This window comes from Oncorhynchus masou, chromosome 25 (genome assembly GCF_036934945.1).
Source record: "Oncorhynchus masou masou isolate Uvic2021 chromosome 25, UVic_Omas_1.1, whole genome shotgun sequence".
In the NCBI taxonomy this organism is placed as follows: Eukaryota; Metazoa; Chordata; class Actinopteri; order Salmoniformes; family Salmonidae; genus Oncorhynchus; species Oncorhynchus masou.
Genome location: NC_088236.1, coordinates 32,629,472 through 32,645,977, shown reverse-complemented (window position 1 = coordinate 32,645,977; position 16,506 = coordinate 32,629,472). Strand labels below are relative to the sequence as shown.

Here is a 16,506-nt window from a genome sequence, read left to right as displayed (position 1 = left end):
TTTGAGTCTGTCATTAAAGAATGTGAAACAATGTTGTGTCTGTTTGCTGCTTTTCATTAAATCATGTATGGCTATTTTTTTAGGCTATGACCTAAAATAAATGTGTTAATATGGGCAGAATATTAGTCTTGCCTATTAGCCTACGGACATTTGATCAGTTATGGAAATATTCAGTCCATGCAAAAATATAAGAATCTAGTAAAAGGCCAACATATCTTTCAATAAAATTGAGTATTTGTCATATGACTATAGAAATGGAAACAGTGTGGTTTTAGAGACTCAAAGTAACAGTAGCCTACTCTATGATTAAATGGACTGCAGTCAATCTGTTACTGGGCTCACACCATCATTATCATTATCATTAGGCACTTCACATAATTCAAATTCCATCAAGTCACATGCAAAATTCGATCGCCCGTCATTCATTCATTGTCATCAGTAAGGAGAGACACATTGGGTCTAACAACACCATAGATTTAGGACTATGATGTAATACTTCTTCGTCATGAAATGTCATAACCAGTTCATTTTGTTAATAAGCCCACTAGGCGACTCATTTGTTGCATGTCCTGAATAATGGTAAGGAAAATACCGTTGGCTGTTGGGCAATAGCAATAGGCCAACACAATTGTGCACAGTAGACTAGGGTTGATGGGTTATCTCCAATTTAACTGGAGAACACAACTATATGTGAGTGCTATCCGAAAGGTGATGAACGGCCTAAAGGTACACACGGTTTGCACTTATTTGGGGAGAAAATACATTCTTTCAGTGGCGACCCGTCATTCAGGGCAGGTGGGGCAGAGCCTGTTTTGAGCCCCAAATGTTTTGCAAAAAAAGAAGCAAACAAACAAAAAACATTTTTTGGGGGGGCTTTCCTGTTTTGCATGTTATTTTGGCATTAATACGTGTCACATATCAGTTTGCAAACAATGTAAAAAATGTATGTATTTAAGCCGCATACAAAAGCCGTGTACAAACATGGTCTCTTTTTGTTTTCTTGAGTAAGGCAGCTCCAAAATGCAGGTGTTCCAGCCTAGCTCAGTGCTCTCTGTGGTGGTGGGGCAGCTAGCAGAAAATACAGAGCAATGCTCCGTGATTGGCTCAGGGTTCTATCACTCATGGGGACACTACGTCACCGCCAAGTCTAAGGGTAGAGCTAGAAAATTCTAGCCCCTTGGGTGCTGCCATAAAGTTACATTAGAAGTGCCCATCCAAGAAGTGCTCAAGGTCATTGGCCACAGATAAAATGACGTCAAATCACATTATATCTACAGTAGCTTTGATTGGACTGATCAAGTCAACATCATACTTTCAACATTTTAGCTAGCTGTCATCATCATGAATCAAGTCGATAATCTACTGGCAAATCCTTTTTAATCCTTCCGTCATCGGAAGAGAAATAATAAAGAGAAATTATAGATAAAATGTATGGGTGTCGGCCATTGGACATAAACATTACAAAACAAGTTGGAAATTGCAAATTCCACAATGTAAGTGTCTTCACTGACATTTTCAACATGTCCCTGATTGAGTCTGTAATACCAACATGTTTCAAGCAGACCACCATAGTCCCTGTGCCCAAGAATACTAAGGTAACCTGCCTAAATGACTACCGACCCGTAGCACTCACATCTGTAGCCATGAAATGCTTTGAAAGGTTGGTCATGGCTCACATCAACACCATGATCCCAGAAACCTTAGACCCACTCCAATTTGCATACCGCCCCAACAGATCCACAGATGATGCAATCTCTATTGCACTCCACACAGCCCTTTCACACCTGGACAAAAGGAACACCTATGTGAGAATGCTATTCATTGACTACAGCTCAGCGTTCAGCACCATAGTGCCCTCAAAGCTCATCACTAAGCTAAGGACCCTGGGACTAAACACCTCCCTCTGCAACTGGATCCTGGACTTCCTGACGGGCCGCCCCCAGGTGGTAAGGGTAGGTAACAACACATCCGCCACGCTGATCCTTAACATGGGGGCCCCTCAGGGGTGTGTGCTCAGTCCCCTCCTGTACTCCCTGTTCGCTCATGACTGCACGGCCAGGCACGACTCCAACACCATCATTAGGTTTGCCGATGACACAACAGTGACCGACAACGATGAGACAGCCTATAGGCAGGAGGTCAGAGACCTGACCATGTGGTGCAAGAAGAACAACCTCTCTCTCAACGTGATCAAGACAAAGGAGATGATTGTGGACTACAAGAAAAGGAGGACTGAGCACACCCCCATTCTCATCGACGGGGCTGTAGTGGAGCAGGTTGAGAGCTTCATGTTCCTTGGCGTTCACATCACCAACAAACTAACAAGGTCCAAGCACACCAAGACAGTCATGAAGAGGGCATAACAAAACCTATTCCCCCTCATGACACTAAAAAGATTTGGCATGGGTCTTCAGATACTCAAAAGGTTTTACAGTTGCACAATCGAGAGCATCCTGACGGGTTGCATCACTCCCTGGTATGGCAACTGCTCGGCCTACAACTTTAAGGCACTACAGAGGGTAGTGCGTGTGGCCTAGTACATCACAGGGACCAAGCTTCCTGCCATCCAGGACCATCAATAGACTGTTCTCTCTACTACCGCACGGAAAGCGGTTCCGGAGTGCCAAGTCTAGGTCCAAGAGGCTTCTAAACAGCTTCTACCCCCAAGCCATAAGACTCCTGAACCTCTAATCAAATGGCTACCCAGACTATTTGCATTCCCCCCCACGCTGCTGCTACTCTCCGTTATTATTTATGCATAGTCACTTTAATAACTCTACCTACATGTATATGTTACCTCAATTACCTTGACATATTGACTCTGTACCGGTCCCTCATGTATATAGCCCCACTATTGTTATTTACTGCTGCTCTTTAAATATTTGTTAGTCTCATCTCTTACTTTTTTGGGGGGTATTTTCTTAAAACTGTATTGTTGGTTAATGGTGTGTATAAATAAGCATTTCACTGTAAAGTCTACACCTGTTGTATTCAGGGCATGTGACAAATAAAATGTTATTTGATTTTAAAATGTGATTTGATTTGAGTGGTTTGGAAGGAATCCGTGTAGCTAACTGCAAGCATTGCAAAGCCCTTATTAGCCTGCTATTCAGTGGAGTAGCTGTTTGGTCCAAAGTCTAAGATTAAGGGTTTCTTTCCCTTTAAAATGATAAACGTTCAAAATTGGCCATGCTGTCAATGAAGCACAATTTGTGCCACGCTCAAAACAGCTGTTAACTGCTAAATCTGACTTTAGTGAGTTCAAGACAATTGGGAACTCTGGAAAAATGAGCTACGACTGGGAAAGTATGTTTTAAACTTTCACTGAACTCGGAATTGTAAATTCGGAACTCTGGCTTCTTTCTATAGCTACGACCTGAAGATGACTGACATTATCATGATTCAACCTTTTTTTCAGAGTTCCCAGTTGTCTTGAAAGCACCATAAATCCAGAGAATGCCAGACTTTGATGGCAAAATTTGATGATAAAATTTGCCAACGAAGGACTGCCGCTCCACCTTCCTGTTCAAGTGGGCACAGCACAACAAGGTGAGTACAAAAATGTCTAGTATGCTTCTGCATAAATTATGTAATATGCCAGGAAGATATGTAAACGGTAGCTAAGAAAGTAATACGTGTATGTTGAGTAGTAAACTGTTAGTAGCCAATGTGCCTCACCCTAATAATTTGGTCTATTTTCACCTCTTAATTTCGCCTACTGTTCTGACTTGGTGGTGCACATGTAGCCTATAACCTGTTTTTGAGAAATGTAGTCTTTGAATATTGTAAGAGCTTTCATTGTCTGCTTATATGCCCCCTTTATTTATCCTATGGTTCTGACTTGGTGTACAGGGAGAACACTGTAAGAACGGCCCATGTTCTGAATTCTGTTGCTGTACATTTCAAAAGTGCTGAACAAATAGTTATATTGACTACGTCCGTCCTAGCTCGCTCAGTAATGTCTTAATCGAAATTACGGATTGCCTCTTATCCGCTTGTCATCCCCTTATGCCATAGTTTGTACATCTCAATTGTCAGTAGAAACCACATTTGTTGAAGCAAGTCAGCCATATTAGCTATGTTTAATTTAAAGGCAGTAAATGAGGCTGAATGAACTGTTTCGCTCCCAGACAAGGCTCCGCTGATAGCCAGGTGCAGTAGTGGTAATGTGTTGGGACTGCTGTTGTGACTCTGCTGTTGGGACAGCTTTATGTAGGCCCTAACAGTTTGTGGGCATCGTTTTTCACTGTTATAGTGCAAATAATGTAATGTTTAGTGTTGTGTTGTGTAATGGATTTGCTGGCATGCATCCCAAATAAAATTCTTTTGCCCCACCAAGATTTCCATGCTAAAATCGCCAGTGCAGTCTTTAAAACGAAAACACATTGTAGAAAACTAGAAAAAGACCTAGATATAGTATAGGCTGTTTTCAGCCTTCAGCCTTTATATAAACATATGAATTCATTTATATACAATTTTCTGCACATATGAACAAATGCATATGCAATATTTATATTCATACATGACTTAAATGAAAAGCAGTAAACATAAACATTGCTTCACATCCTTTAATAACAGACTCATAAACACAATAACGCAATTGGCTACAGCTCGCTTCACAGCTTCCCAGGGAAATTTAAGGCATTGTATGCCTCACGCGGACAAAAGAGTAGTGGAAGGAGTTCGCTTCTGCTGCACTGTTCTCTTTAAAATACAACACGTTGCGGCAGTGCTTTGCTCAAAAGGGGACACTCCCTGATAGATGGTAGGGTAGCAGGCCCCTCACCCCTCCCTCCCGATCCACATCCCCCTGGGGTCCACACATGGCCTCGCTCCACTAAGCACCCCTCCCCCTAGAAGCATGCTTTTTGGATGGGACCAGTATAAATCCCAGATTAATCTAAATCCGCACCATCAGATGTATTTTGTACATTCGGATTTCACCCCATTCCCTTGTACACACTTGTGTCTAGACCCCCCGACCCCCTCCTCATCACTTTCCCCAATCTATGTCACATGTACATAGTGGCTGATGTCAGAGACTTATCAGTATGATGCTTTGAATCATATGTTCTAGGGAGTGCATTCAGAAACGTCCACCAACCAGTACATGAGAGCCACGGCCTTGGACTCTTTGCCATTACATAAGCGTCCACGTAAACAAGGAATGGAAAGAGAGTGGTATAAACTCCAGAGGAAAAGACATTGGTAATTAAGGGTGGAAAGGGATGAAGAGAGACAGAAATGGCGAGAGGCAGATAGTGAATTGAATGAGAGGATTTCTCTAGAGGCACATTTTATATGATTTACAGTACATAACTTCACTACATTGATTTAGTATTGTAATAGAAATGTATGAAGTGAATTACTTAGGTAGCTAGGAGAGCAATGTATGTGTAAGGAGAGAAACCAATAAAATGTTATGAGCATAGCAAATGCACTGTGCAGTATTATACTTACGCAGCAGACAGAGGGCAACAGCAGTGGTGACACCCAGCAGCCACAGCCTCTCCAATCCCATCGCCGTCCCTCACACTGCTTTACATATCTCCCAACCTGAAAACACAGCAACACACACATTCAAATCAAACCTCTGACATAAAGTAACATACAGCCTTCAATACTGTACAAGGACATTCCCACTGCATCTGGCATCAGACAAGACCGAGGTAATCCTCCAAGTTAACATCAACCCTAAAGTATTTCATAATCCCTACTTCAAACTGTATTCCAGTCTGTTGACGGCTTGATAACTGACTGTATTCTGTAAAAAGTCTTTGCTCACTGCAAAATTGGATGTCTGATTTGTGATTTGGATTTGGATTAAGGGAAACGTGCTTATTCAAACTAGCTTTGGGAGTGAAAATATATTGATGTGTATGTGTGTGTATGAGTTTGTGTGTATCACCATTAGACAGACCTGTGGGTGTCCCTGTCACTGATATGGTCAAAAAGATGAACCTTCTGCCTGTGATTTGCCCAGCTCATACTGTAGGTCTTGTCTCAAGCTAACTGGGCTAACAGCTTTAGACAGGTGACACATGCAAGAGGAAAACATCAGGGACATCTCTGTTTATCTCGTCATCCCAACCCCAGTCTAATGGTCAATGCACTTTCAATTCATATTTACTCTTGTGTTTCAATATATATATATATAAATAAAAAACATTTACAGTATTCGAAAAGAGAACGCTGTAAATTCCATGAATGTAATTTCTATCTCTGACATTGTGCATTATTGCACCGACCCACTGAATGTGAACCGGATATTACTGTAACCAGACTGCTCAATAATCCACTTCCTAGAAAGAAGAATGGATGGGGCCTGACAATACTAAGGGTCAATAAAGCTCTGAAAACTGAATCTGTGTTGCCCTGTCTGGCCCATGATGTGTTAAGGTAGCCACATACAGCTTAAAATCATCTACAGTTTAAGCTTTCACCTTTCCTCCACACACACATATACACTGTATCCTCCCGCACACGCAATTCAGAGTCACTAATACCAGCTTATCACTGGTGTAAGTTAATTACACTAATAGAAGGAGGCCATTTTTAGAAAGCTAGGAAGTGTAATAGCAACAGATATGCCAACTCAACTCACGTGACACATTTGGTTTCATAGTAGTAACCTGACATAGTAAACAGATCTGGGAAGAATAGGTTGGGGATATTGTTATTCTCTGCACTTGTCTGATAAGGGTATGGGACTCAGCGGGACTCTTTAGTCCTGATGGGAATTAGCAATGACATCTGTCCTGAGTTGGTTAAATCAGTGTGATATTTATCACTGATTTGGGGGCAAGGCAACAATGATGTTATTATATGAGAGTAGCAGAAATGACAACATGGCCATGGGCTATGTCACAACCAAAACAAAAGTCTCTCCTCTCTGAATGGAAAAGGAGCAACATAAATTGTTTCACAGGGATACATGATACCTATAACTTGCTCTGACAGGACAGAGATGGAAGGAGTAATGATGTCCTCTTGTTCCTGCCTTACGCCTGAAATGCCAAATTAAATCGAACATTGCCCATCCCATTCTGTTTTTTCCCAACTGCACTAGCTATTGTGTCATCATCCCTACAAAGTGACAGAAACACATGATTACTTGTCACTGGAGCTGATTGCACAGCACTGCATCATTCTCTGAGGTAGAAGTAGTCTTCCGAGGTAACAGTTTTCATCATTCAGCCACATGGCATCCAATGGAGCACCCAGCCAACCAACCCCCTCTCATGTCATGTTGCTGCTATTGAGGGAAACGTTTAACTGCTAAAATGTTTATTTTGGATAGCTCTTTATACATGCTTATCACCTATAGGTACTTATATCACCTGTCAAATTCTTTAGAGTTTCTCCAGCCTTATAGTTGGTGCTTTGACAGGGCAGTTGAGAGGGGAGAGCCAGACTACAGACCCTGCAGAGAGAGCCTGTAGGGTTCCAGGTCTATAGGTGTAGACAGAAGAGTCAGAGGACAGAACCCACCATTATTCTGTGGCTACAGGTATGACCTGTTTCCCAGGGCAGGAAGTCCTTTAATTTAAATACAAACAGAGGAGGCCTACAAGTTTATCTCAAGATGCCACATCATACATAGTAATGAGGGGTTGCATAGGACACTGATAGTATGTTGAATGACAGTGCTTGGAGATGCACAGTACACAAAGCATCATATCAATGTGCCTTTAATCTCATAATGGAAAAGCAAATTGGGTGCCTTCAGAATGATTATCTCTCTATATTCAAACGAATGAGAGGACTCAGTGTTCTTTCTAAAAGCATATTGTCAAGAGAAATCATTACAATTATGGGAGCTGCTCAAGGAGGGTTCTGATTTTGCTTCTTCAATGAAAAAGTTGCTGGTTGCATACAAATACACCAAGTCAATTATTATGAATTATTGGATTATGTTAATATTGCCCAACAGTCATTTAAGTTTCTTTGCCTAAAACATGGCTTTAGTTTACAGGGTTGGGAGTGGTAGCTAAGCCCCTCTTATACAGTCCTGAACAGCAGACAAATGCAGCTCTGCCAGGATCAACTGTACATGGAGCAGATGCGGGTTAGGAAGTGAGGGGAGCTGAGCCTGAGGGTATCTGAGGGGAACACGGAGACGTTACATAAGTGTCTAAGTCACACAAAAGAAGCCATTGAGGGAGATCCGGACCGTTCTGTCATACTGAGTAAGACTGTTCTGTCAGTACACAACCGATATACAACCTCAGACACTCAAATAGTCTGGGCCTTTTCTCCCATAAGTCTGGCAATCAATGCAGTGGACTAATGACACTTACACAGAAGACATTTTACCTTGAAATGACAGTGTAAAGACTTTCAAACCTGTTAAAGCTGCAATATGTAACTTTTTGGGCGACCCGTGAAATGTGAGTTAGAGAACTGTCATTCCCATTGAAAGCAAGTTTAAAGAAGTGGTAGATCTGTTCTATGTGCTCCCGCTCTTAAGTTCAAACAGTTGAAAATACAACATTTTTGGTTATGGAAAATATTTGTCCGAGCAGTTTAAATGGTATAAAAATTCTCTACACAATGACTGCTTGTTTTGCCACTTAAACTGAAAATAGGCCAACAAGGAAATGCGATTTCTGCATATTGCACCTTTAAAAATAGTTGCATCTCTTACTGGGCTTCAATGAGACAAATGACTTTGGACTGCACCCTTGTGAACACCTAGTCTAATCCAGTACTGCTGCTCCCAACCTTAATAGTGTAATCGAATTAGAAATCAAAGATAAAGGGCATCCGTCAGCAGCACGCTGTCCTGTATATGCTTTTACAAACAGTTGGTGAATTTTTATTATTAAGCACTGCTTGCCATAGCAGAGTGACAGCCATTGATCTCACTGACAAATGTACCATACCAAACCTTCCATCCATCCCCTGTGAGAGAGCCATCATACATAAATCCATAATCTATCAAGACTGTTGTCTTCTCCTCAGTAAACAGTTGTCAGCAAAAACTGTTCCATAACCTGCCAGATTGTTCTGTTCACGGGGATGCTTGCCATTTTGATGGCATTATAAATAACTTGAATGGTTTATCCCATCTAAATGTGGCACAGCATGCATGGTACACACTTACAGTAGCGCTAAGGGAGTAAATGACGGACAGGGCTGAGCTGGATCTCACAGGTAGGATGCAGCAGTTTGAAGAGCTCTGCATTAAGAGGGAAAGAGGTGAAAACATGGAGGAAAATGATCCCCCCAGGCCAGGCCAGGCCAGGCAAGGCCAGTAGTAAAGTAGTAAGCCCACTGAGAGTAAACCCCACCACCCCCAAAAATGTTTTGCCGAATTCGCACCCAGACAAAACCGCAAATGTGTACATCAAACTCATAACAATAGAACATGACACTATCCATCTGACTAACTCTCTACGTTCACACACTTGGTAATACATACTAAGAAAATCCTATCGGCCTAGCGGCCAAGGCCCATCTGTGATGTTGGTGATAGAGACGGACCTGATAAGCAGCTGTATTACTTTCTTAGTAATCCTGGTTAATCCTGCTTGGGCCATGGCCTCAGAACAAGCCTGCTGGGTTTGATGGGGGAACTGAGGGCCCTATTGCAGGTGCAAAGAAAGAACACACCTACTTAGTAAATCATAAACAAATATAGAATTCATCCACTGCACATCCCACCAGATTACTTCATAAAAGGAAAGGGTTAAGGCCAACAATCAACATTTTACTGACCGAATTAGCGAGAATAGAGACCAAACTCTTATTTCAAGGTGTAACTTAGTGTGGTGGGGGGGAGAAGAGATGGATACGTCTGTCATCATTGAGACCCATTATTAATAATAATGATAATAATTTGGTTGGTGCTTATATTTGTGTGTATTGAACTGTACGCATGTGTGAATTAGATTTTTTGTTGTTGTTCATATCCCAACTCCCTCTGATACACCCTCTACATCTTGTGTACTGACATCCTCCATTAATTCAACCAGCCCTTTAGAGTAGTTTGCCCCACCCCATGACCTCTGGTGGCCATGCAAACCTTAATTTAGGGTCAACCACTGCATTGATGTGAAATGAAGTGTCTCAAGGCATAGATAGCTGATTGCTGCACCTGATCTAGAATACTTCACACGCAATAACCACATTGGCTTTGTTAGAAGAAGGAGAGAGACAAAAGTGAGGTGCTGCCCAAATGTCTTGGTTGATTGAAAGAAAGCTAAAATAACACTAAAGAACCCATTTAGTTCTGGAGGTTAATTTATACCACACCAAGTCAACTCTTACCATCTACGACCTAGAAACACATTAAGAGTTTCCAACAACACTGCAGGTTGAAATGGCCATGTCTATACAATGGTGCCTTTTACACTGCATTCAGCTGAATATGTCTTTATTTGCTCCCTTTTTCTAATCTCCTTTAGGTTTTCCCTCAAAACTCTAAGCGGTTTTGTATCAAATCCGTGCAAAAAACAAAAACTTTCTTTATTACACCTCGATGCTAAATAATAACGTTCCGTTTTGCAACTAAAACAGAGTTTCTATTGGACAAATTCTGTTTGGTTCCGTTTTAATAAATGTTTTTCAACAGAATCGGTGGAATAAATACAACCCTGATCACCCATACACACAGTTCACTCTCACAGCAGCCACATAGAGCATCATCACTTTGCTCATTGTATAATTCCTTCTCGCATCTATCTGCTTTTCTTGCTCTCACCTTTTGTCTTTACTTGTGGACTTCAGTGCACAACACAACAGCTGGCTGTGACCAGGTGTAAAAACCTATCTGAGCCAAACCTTCAAACCATAACCGCTAATCACTACACAGCCTACATCGTTGTCACCATATTAATGTTATAGTCAACAAACTAGAACAAATGCGTTAGTAAACCCGCAATCCAATATGTGTGTACAATCACACAGTACAGTGTACAGCAAGCAGTTACACCGGGCACCGGTGGCAATGAATTAATAGAACTGAACACTTACCTTGACTTGGAAGTGTTGCTGTGTTGGATATCTTTAGCCAGCTAGCTAACATTAAGTAGCATTCCTCTCTGTTTGAGTCAGCTTGTTGAGTAGGCTAAATTAGCTGCATTAGCTACATAAGTGAAAGGCAAACTAAGAAGCTAAAATACAACAAAATATGCTTCTTCTGCTTCTCCTTAATTTTTGAATGAATATTTGTTTTCAAAACTGTTCAACCATTGTCCTTTCTCTCTTTGAGTCACATACTCACAACATTTTATGCACTGCAATGCTAGCTAGCTGTAGCTTATGCTTTCAGTACTAGATGAATTCTTGGATCCTTTCATTGGATGGACAACATGTTAGTTCATACTGTAAGAGCTCTGATAGGTTGGAGGACGTCCTCCGGAAGTTGTCATAATATCTTGTATTGAAGTCAATGTACCCATTGGAGGACGGAAAATAGCTGTCCTCTGGCTACACCATTGTGCTACCCTGGAGGGTGCTGTTGATGCTACTGTGGAACTTCATTGCTAAACTGTGTTTTAATCAGATATTTGTTGACGTGAATATATTCAGTTCAGTTCAGGATAACTTTTTTTATGTTTCACTATTTTTCTTTTTATGAAATTCACTGAAGAGGATGGTCCTCCCCTTCCTACTCCGAGGAGCCTCCACTGTGCAGAACATAGAACCACAGAATCTGGTAAATCACTAAGGCCCATGGATGAACTGAGCTTTACAGTTGGACTTTGGTCACCTGAGTAAGCAATTAAAATCTACAAAATCAGCAATAAAAAACATCACTCTGATACAATGGACACTTTACTAAATCATGAAATAAGTGCCATGGTAGATAACTGAACTATTTAGCATCAATGATGCCCTTGTGTCATGACTCATGAATTGCCACAGTCCAAGTGAGGATATCCAGTATAAGTAATTCATAAACCTATCAAACAGAAGAACTGAATGACACAATACATGGTCTTTCAGAATGAAGTTAGTCTCAATAACCAAGTGTGGATTGAACTGGTGACTCATTATGGAGTAGTGTAAGCAAATATGCATCATATTCTGTTGGGTTTTTGCCTTTATCCACAGTGGGGGATGGGAGGGTTAAGTAGCAGATGCTGTTTTCATTGATCAGTTTTCAAACATAAAGAAAAATATAATATGTGGCATCAAGGCTGATATCTGAATGCAGTAAATAATTAAAGAATAGGAATAACATCATATATCAGAAAAAAAATCTGAAAGTCATTGTTATTTTAGAGTAACTACATGGTTTGTTTACAAGGATGGTCTCCATATCAGGCAACAACAACAAAAACAGGTGTCTCTATTGTCTGACATGGACTGATTGGAAAGGGACCCAACCTGAATACAAAATGACAATTCTGCTGTGATTGAACATTGTTCTCAGTATGCATTCATTTAATGCATTAATTAATCTTAATTTCACCAAAGGCTATGAATAATCTACCTTGTTCCAAATGTACACTTAAAAGCTAACGCGCGCTACATAAATCACACCTCAACCGGTAATCATAAAGCAACATGTCTAGAGCAAAATGGTCAACAAGAACGGACGTCAACACAATGCACTTCAGGGAATATTCTGCTTGTCAGACTGTTTTAACAGTAGGTCGAATACTTGAGACAAAAGTATAAAGCTACAACGGAATCTTTGTCTAGACTAAAAAAAAGGGTGAGGAAATGTGTGTTTGTGAAAAAAAGTAGATTCTATAATAAGTGAATGTACATTTGCAATAAAAGTGGACCACATGTGTAACTCACATAAACTGTTATTCACATGTAGGATGTGGCGGAGTCGATTTACCTTGCTTGAGGCACTTCTTCTCTGAGTTGACCAGAATACAATCAGTCCATCGGGTCCTTTGCTTTTTTCAGCAGTTGACGTATTTAGGCTTTCATTGGTTATTCTAAAGTTTGATACGTTTGACTTAAAAATGCAGGTGTTCGCATATTTTATAACAGCGTGAAACTGTCTTTCACGAGCCCCTGATAGGTGCTGACTCAACAAGAGTGAAGATAGGAAAAGCTCAGTTTAGATGTAGCTGTAGCAGTATTTCATTATATTCATTAAATCCAATATAAAGACAGAGAAAAACTTAAGGAGTGCCTAGATTGGTTTATAATAATTTGAAAGTTTCCGAGCATATTTCAAATTTTCTCCTTCTTGCAGCTTTGTCCAAAGTTATCCAAAGTGTAGTAAAAAGGACCAGTAGAAAAAAACTATCTGAATCCATTTAAGCGCATTTATTTAAGTAATGTGTTGCTCAAAAAATCCCCAAATGATGTGCACCTCTCAGTTCCACCCTACAATGACGGAGAATGTGTAAGAGTATAGTCGTCTATTCATGCACTACGTTCCTCGCGGTTTCTTTCCTTCCTCGTATCTCCCTCCTCCTCCCTAAGATATGCACTCAGTTTAAGCGCTCCAGACAAAAGCCCTTTTCCGTGGGAGAGGACGTTTTGGAGACCCTGACAAAAGACACATGCTATACAACGGGACACGTCCATAAACAATGTCAATGTAATGTTGCCTATGCCCCCAGTCATACATTTTTAATAAGGGTCCAAATGTCATCCAAAATGCCTTGCTTCTGTTCTTCTCATGTCTCTTTCCGTGATGCAATGATCAATAACGCCTTTATTACAAGGTGAAATACTTTTCCCCACAAAGTTACAACAAAATGCCTTCACAACATCACATGTTTTATCAATATGTGTGGGATAGTTTTCCTATATGAATAGATGCCCCTCCAACAACTATTTTTTAATGGTTTGGGGTCTGAGGTTGTTGGGGTAAACTGCTCCTAGAGACCCTCACTTAGTGGTAATCTCGTTCCCAAACACTTCTACCCAAATGCAGAATAGCCTGTGCGCAATAGCCTGATGAGGTTACCTTAGTGGTAAATGTTGATGTTAATGTTAAATGTAACGCCCTACCTGCTTGATTTAGGCATAACTTCATCAACTCTACCAGTAGCATCATTCACCCAAATATGTCAAATAATAGCTCTCAAACAAACACAGATCTTACATTTTCGAAACATTTGGTTCAAAAAACATCAATGGTTGTCTGTAGAATATTGGGTTTGTTTTTTCCCCACTGAGAAAACTTTGGAACACCACATGAGGGCATGAGTTGACACAAAAGTGAAGATGGTTGTTTATAATAGCCTTTATTTGAGCTGGTGCACAACCACAATTGCCTTTCTTTTCAACATACACTCTGCGTTGCCAGTGGCAATGCCTCTCAAACTTAGTCAGTAGATATCTATACCAGACACTTTGAGCTCTGTATTGTTGCGTGACTACTTTTCCCTCTTGATTCTCACAGGCCTAGCAGCACACCATATGGAGATCAAAGGATTGGCATTAATCACATAAGATACTCCTACCAGCAAACCCTACAGGAAAGCACAAGTGACATTTCAACAGAAAAAGAGTCAACTTTCAAGTTTAGCCATAATGTCTCAAACTCATGGTTCTGTTTATGGTTACAGTGATCAGGTATAGGACTAACAGTTGGACAATAAATTCAATTCATGCCTCCCTCACAGCACAGCTAAGTATTTTATCAGCATAGAAATGACATCCTTCTCTTTTATATGTTGGAGAAAAAAAAGCATCCTAGAAACACATTCCCAATTGATCCGTCAACTAAAAAACATGTTCTTTGTTAGAAACAATAATATAATAATATATCCCATTTAGCAGACGCTTTTGTCCAAAGCGACTTACAAGTCGGCTGGGGCCACTACTTTTACATATGGGTGGTCCCAGCGGGAATCGAACCCACGACGCTTGGCGTTGCAAGCGCCATGCTCTACCGACTGAGCCACACAGGACCCAATAACACAAACATATCTAAACTAAATATAGTAATCAATCATAATGAACTATGGTGGTAATTCAGTCAAATAACAAAAAGTTAAGACATTCTATGATTAACAAAAACATCAAAGGACATCTGCTTTAGGACTAGATCCCTGTCTGATTAATGTATTTAACAACACTATATAAAAATAACACATGACTCTCAGTGAGGAGTGGCTCAGTCATCAAAATCTGGTATATCATCATAGGAGTAACCACGGTAGCCCTTTGATGCATAGTAAGCTATCCGCAGGTGATAGAATCCAGGAAGGAAAACCAGGATTCCAATGATGAGAACAGGCACAGTCCGGTCAGCATGCTGAAACGAATGAAGACAGAAAATCTATAAAATATTCATATCTAAGGAACACACTAGAATGTGTCAAAGTTAACTGTGTGAAAATGTATTTGTTGTAAAACATGACAGGAATGTACAAATAGACTTAACTGTCATACTCACTGTGACTTCAAAGTATCCTGCCAATAGGAGGGCTCCAATGGTGATTAACAGAGAGCCAATCAAGAAGAGGCCAGTGGCCAGTGCAATGGCTTTGTATGGGACCTTGGGTGGGCTCTTTTTGAACTGTGGGGGGATAAACATTACTTAATAACAACATACTACAGAATATCAAACATTTTATCATTTGTGTTTCACCAAACCATCCCAAAAGCTTTTTCCAATACTGATATTACAACATTATTTCATATACAGGGTTGATTGATGCAATAACGATATTGGACTATGTCTATAGTTACATAATGATGATGATAGATTACAATAATTGCCCCCGGCAGTTCATTTCAAACGGCCTATAGATTCCAGATATCCATTCCAACCCTACCAGGCCCATTCTAGCACACTCAAGCCCTTACCTGCAGGTCAATGTAGCCGTCATCATCACTGGCTAATTTGGAGTACTTGACCTTAGTGTTGGGTATTCCATGTGTTACACTGTTGCGAGCTGTCATCTTTTCTTTAAATTACAGGAAACAAAAGTATCACTCTTGCTTAAAAATGTTGCATTGTTCTGTTACATTGGCAGCCGATTATATCATTTCATATTGAGAAATGCTACACTGATGGCGCCCGCCTTGTCAGCTACAATGTTGTTTCTCTCGATAATTAGCCAACTGTAACCTACGTTGGAACCAAGTGTAAATAGAAAGAAGGGTACCGCCGATTCAGATAAGAAGTTAAAAAGAGAGGTAGCCTAATTCTGTAGAAATCAAAACGATGGTTGGTAGTCCACCGAGCTACTCATGCTGAAGTGACCTCTTCCGTTGTTTCGTCTGTACAACGCCTGCGCAATGCGCGTTTCTTTTCTCCAGATAAGAGATGTGTATTCATTACGGACATCGTTTAACGTTTAAGAACCAAACGAAGCAAAACAGAGCAAAATTAAAGTTTATATTAGACAAATACCATTTGTTTTCGTATGAGAAACGTTTTGCATCAGAATGGGCAGGATGAATACATCCCAGGTCCCTAAAGTGTATTGGAAGAAACCTACCCCTAAGGGGCGCTGCCGTATCACAGCTGAAAAACAATTTGGTACCGCTCAAGTGAATCACAAAAATGTAGGCTGATTCCAAGAACACAGGATGAGATGTTACTATCCTTTGTGCAAGCACTTCCAAGAG

At 40.6% G+C, this 16,506-nt stretch overlaps 2 protein-coding genes across 2 annotated transcripts in view; both read right to left on the bottom strand.

The window, feature by feature from the left end:
- LOC135513620 (uncharacterized) overlaps positions 1 to 5,521 on the bottom strand; it is a 31,245-nt gene extending 25,724 nt beyond the window's left edge. The window contains exon 1 of the mRNA XM_064936496.1: positions 5,461 to 5,521. Coding sequence (XP_064792568.1) covers positions 5,461 to 5,521 — 61 coding nt within the window. The remainder of the gene's footprint in view (positions 1 to 5,460) is intronic.
- A 9,324-nt stretch (positions 5,522 to 14,845) lies between these two features.
- On the bottom strand, positions 14,846 to 16,173 carry LOC135514150 (transmembrane protein 230-like). Its single transcript, XM_064937389.1, has 3 exons — positions 15,739 to 16,173; positions 15,326 to 15,448; positions 14,846 to 15,184 (listed from the first exon to the last, which is right to left on the bottom strand). Exons 1-3 carry the CDS (start codon positions 15,832 to 15,834, stop codon positions 15,044 to 15,046), a joined length of 360 nt encoding a protein of 119 aa, XP_064793461.1. The 5' UTR covers positions 15,835 to 16,173; the 3' UTR covers positions 14,846 to 15,043.
- Positions 16,174 to 16,506: the final 333 nt, after the last annotated feature.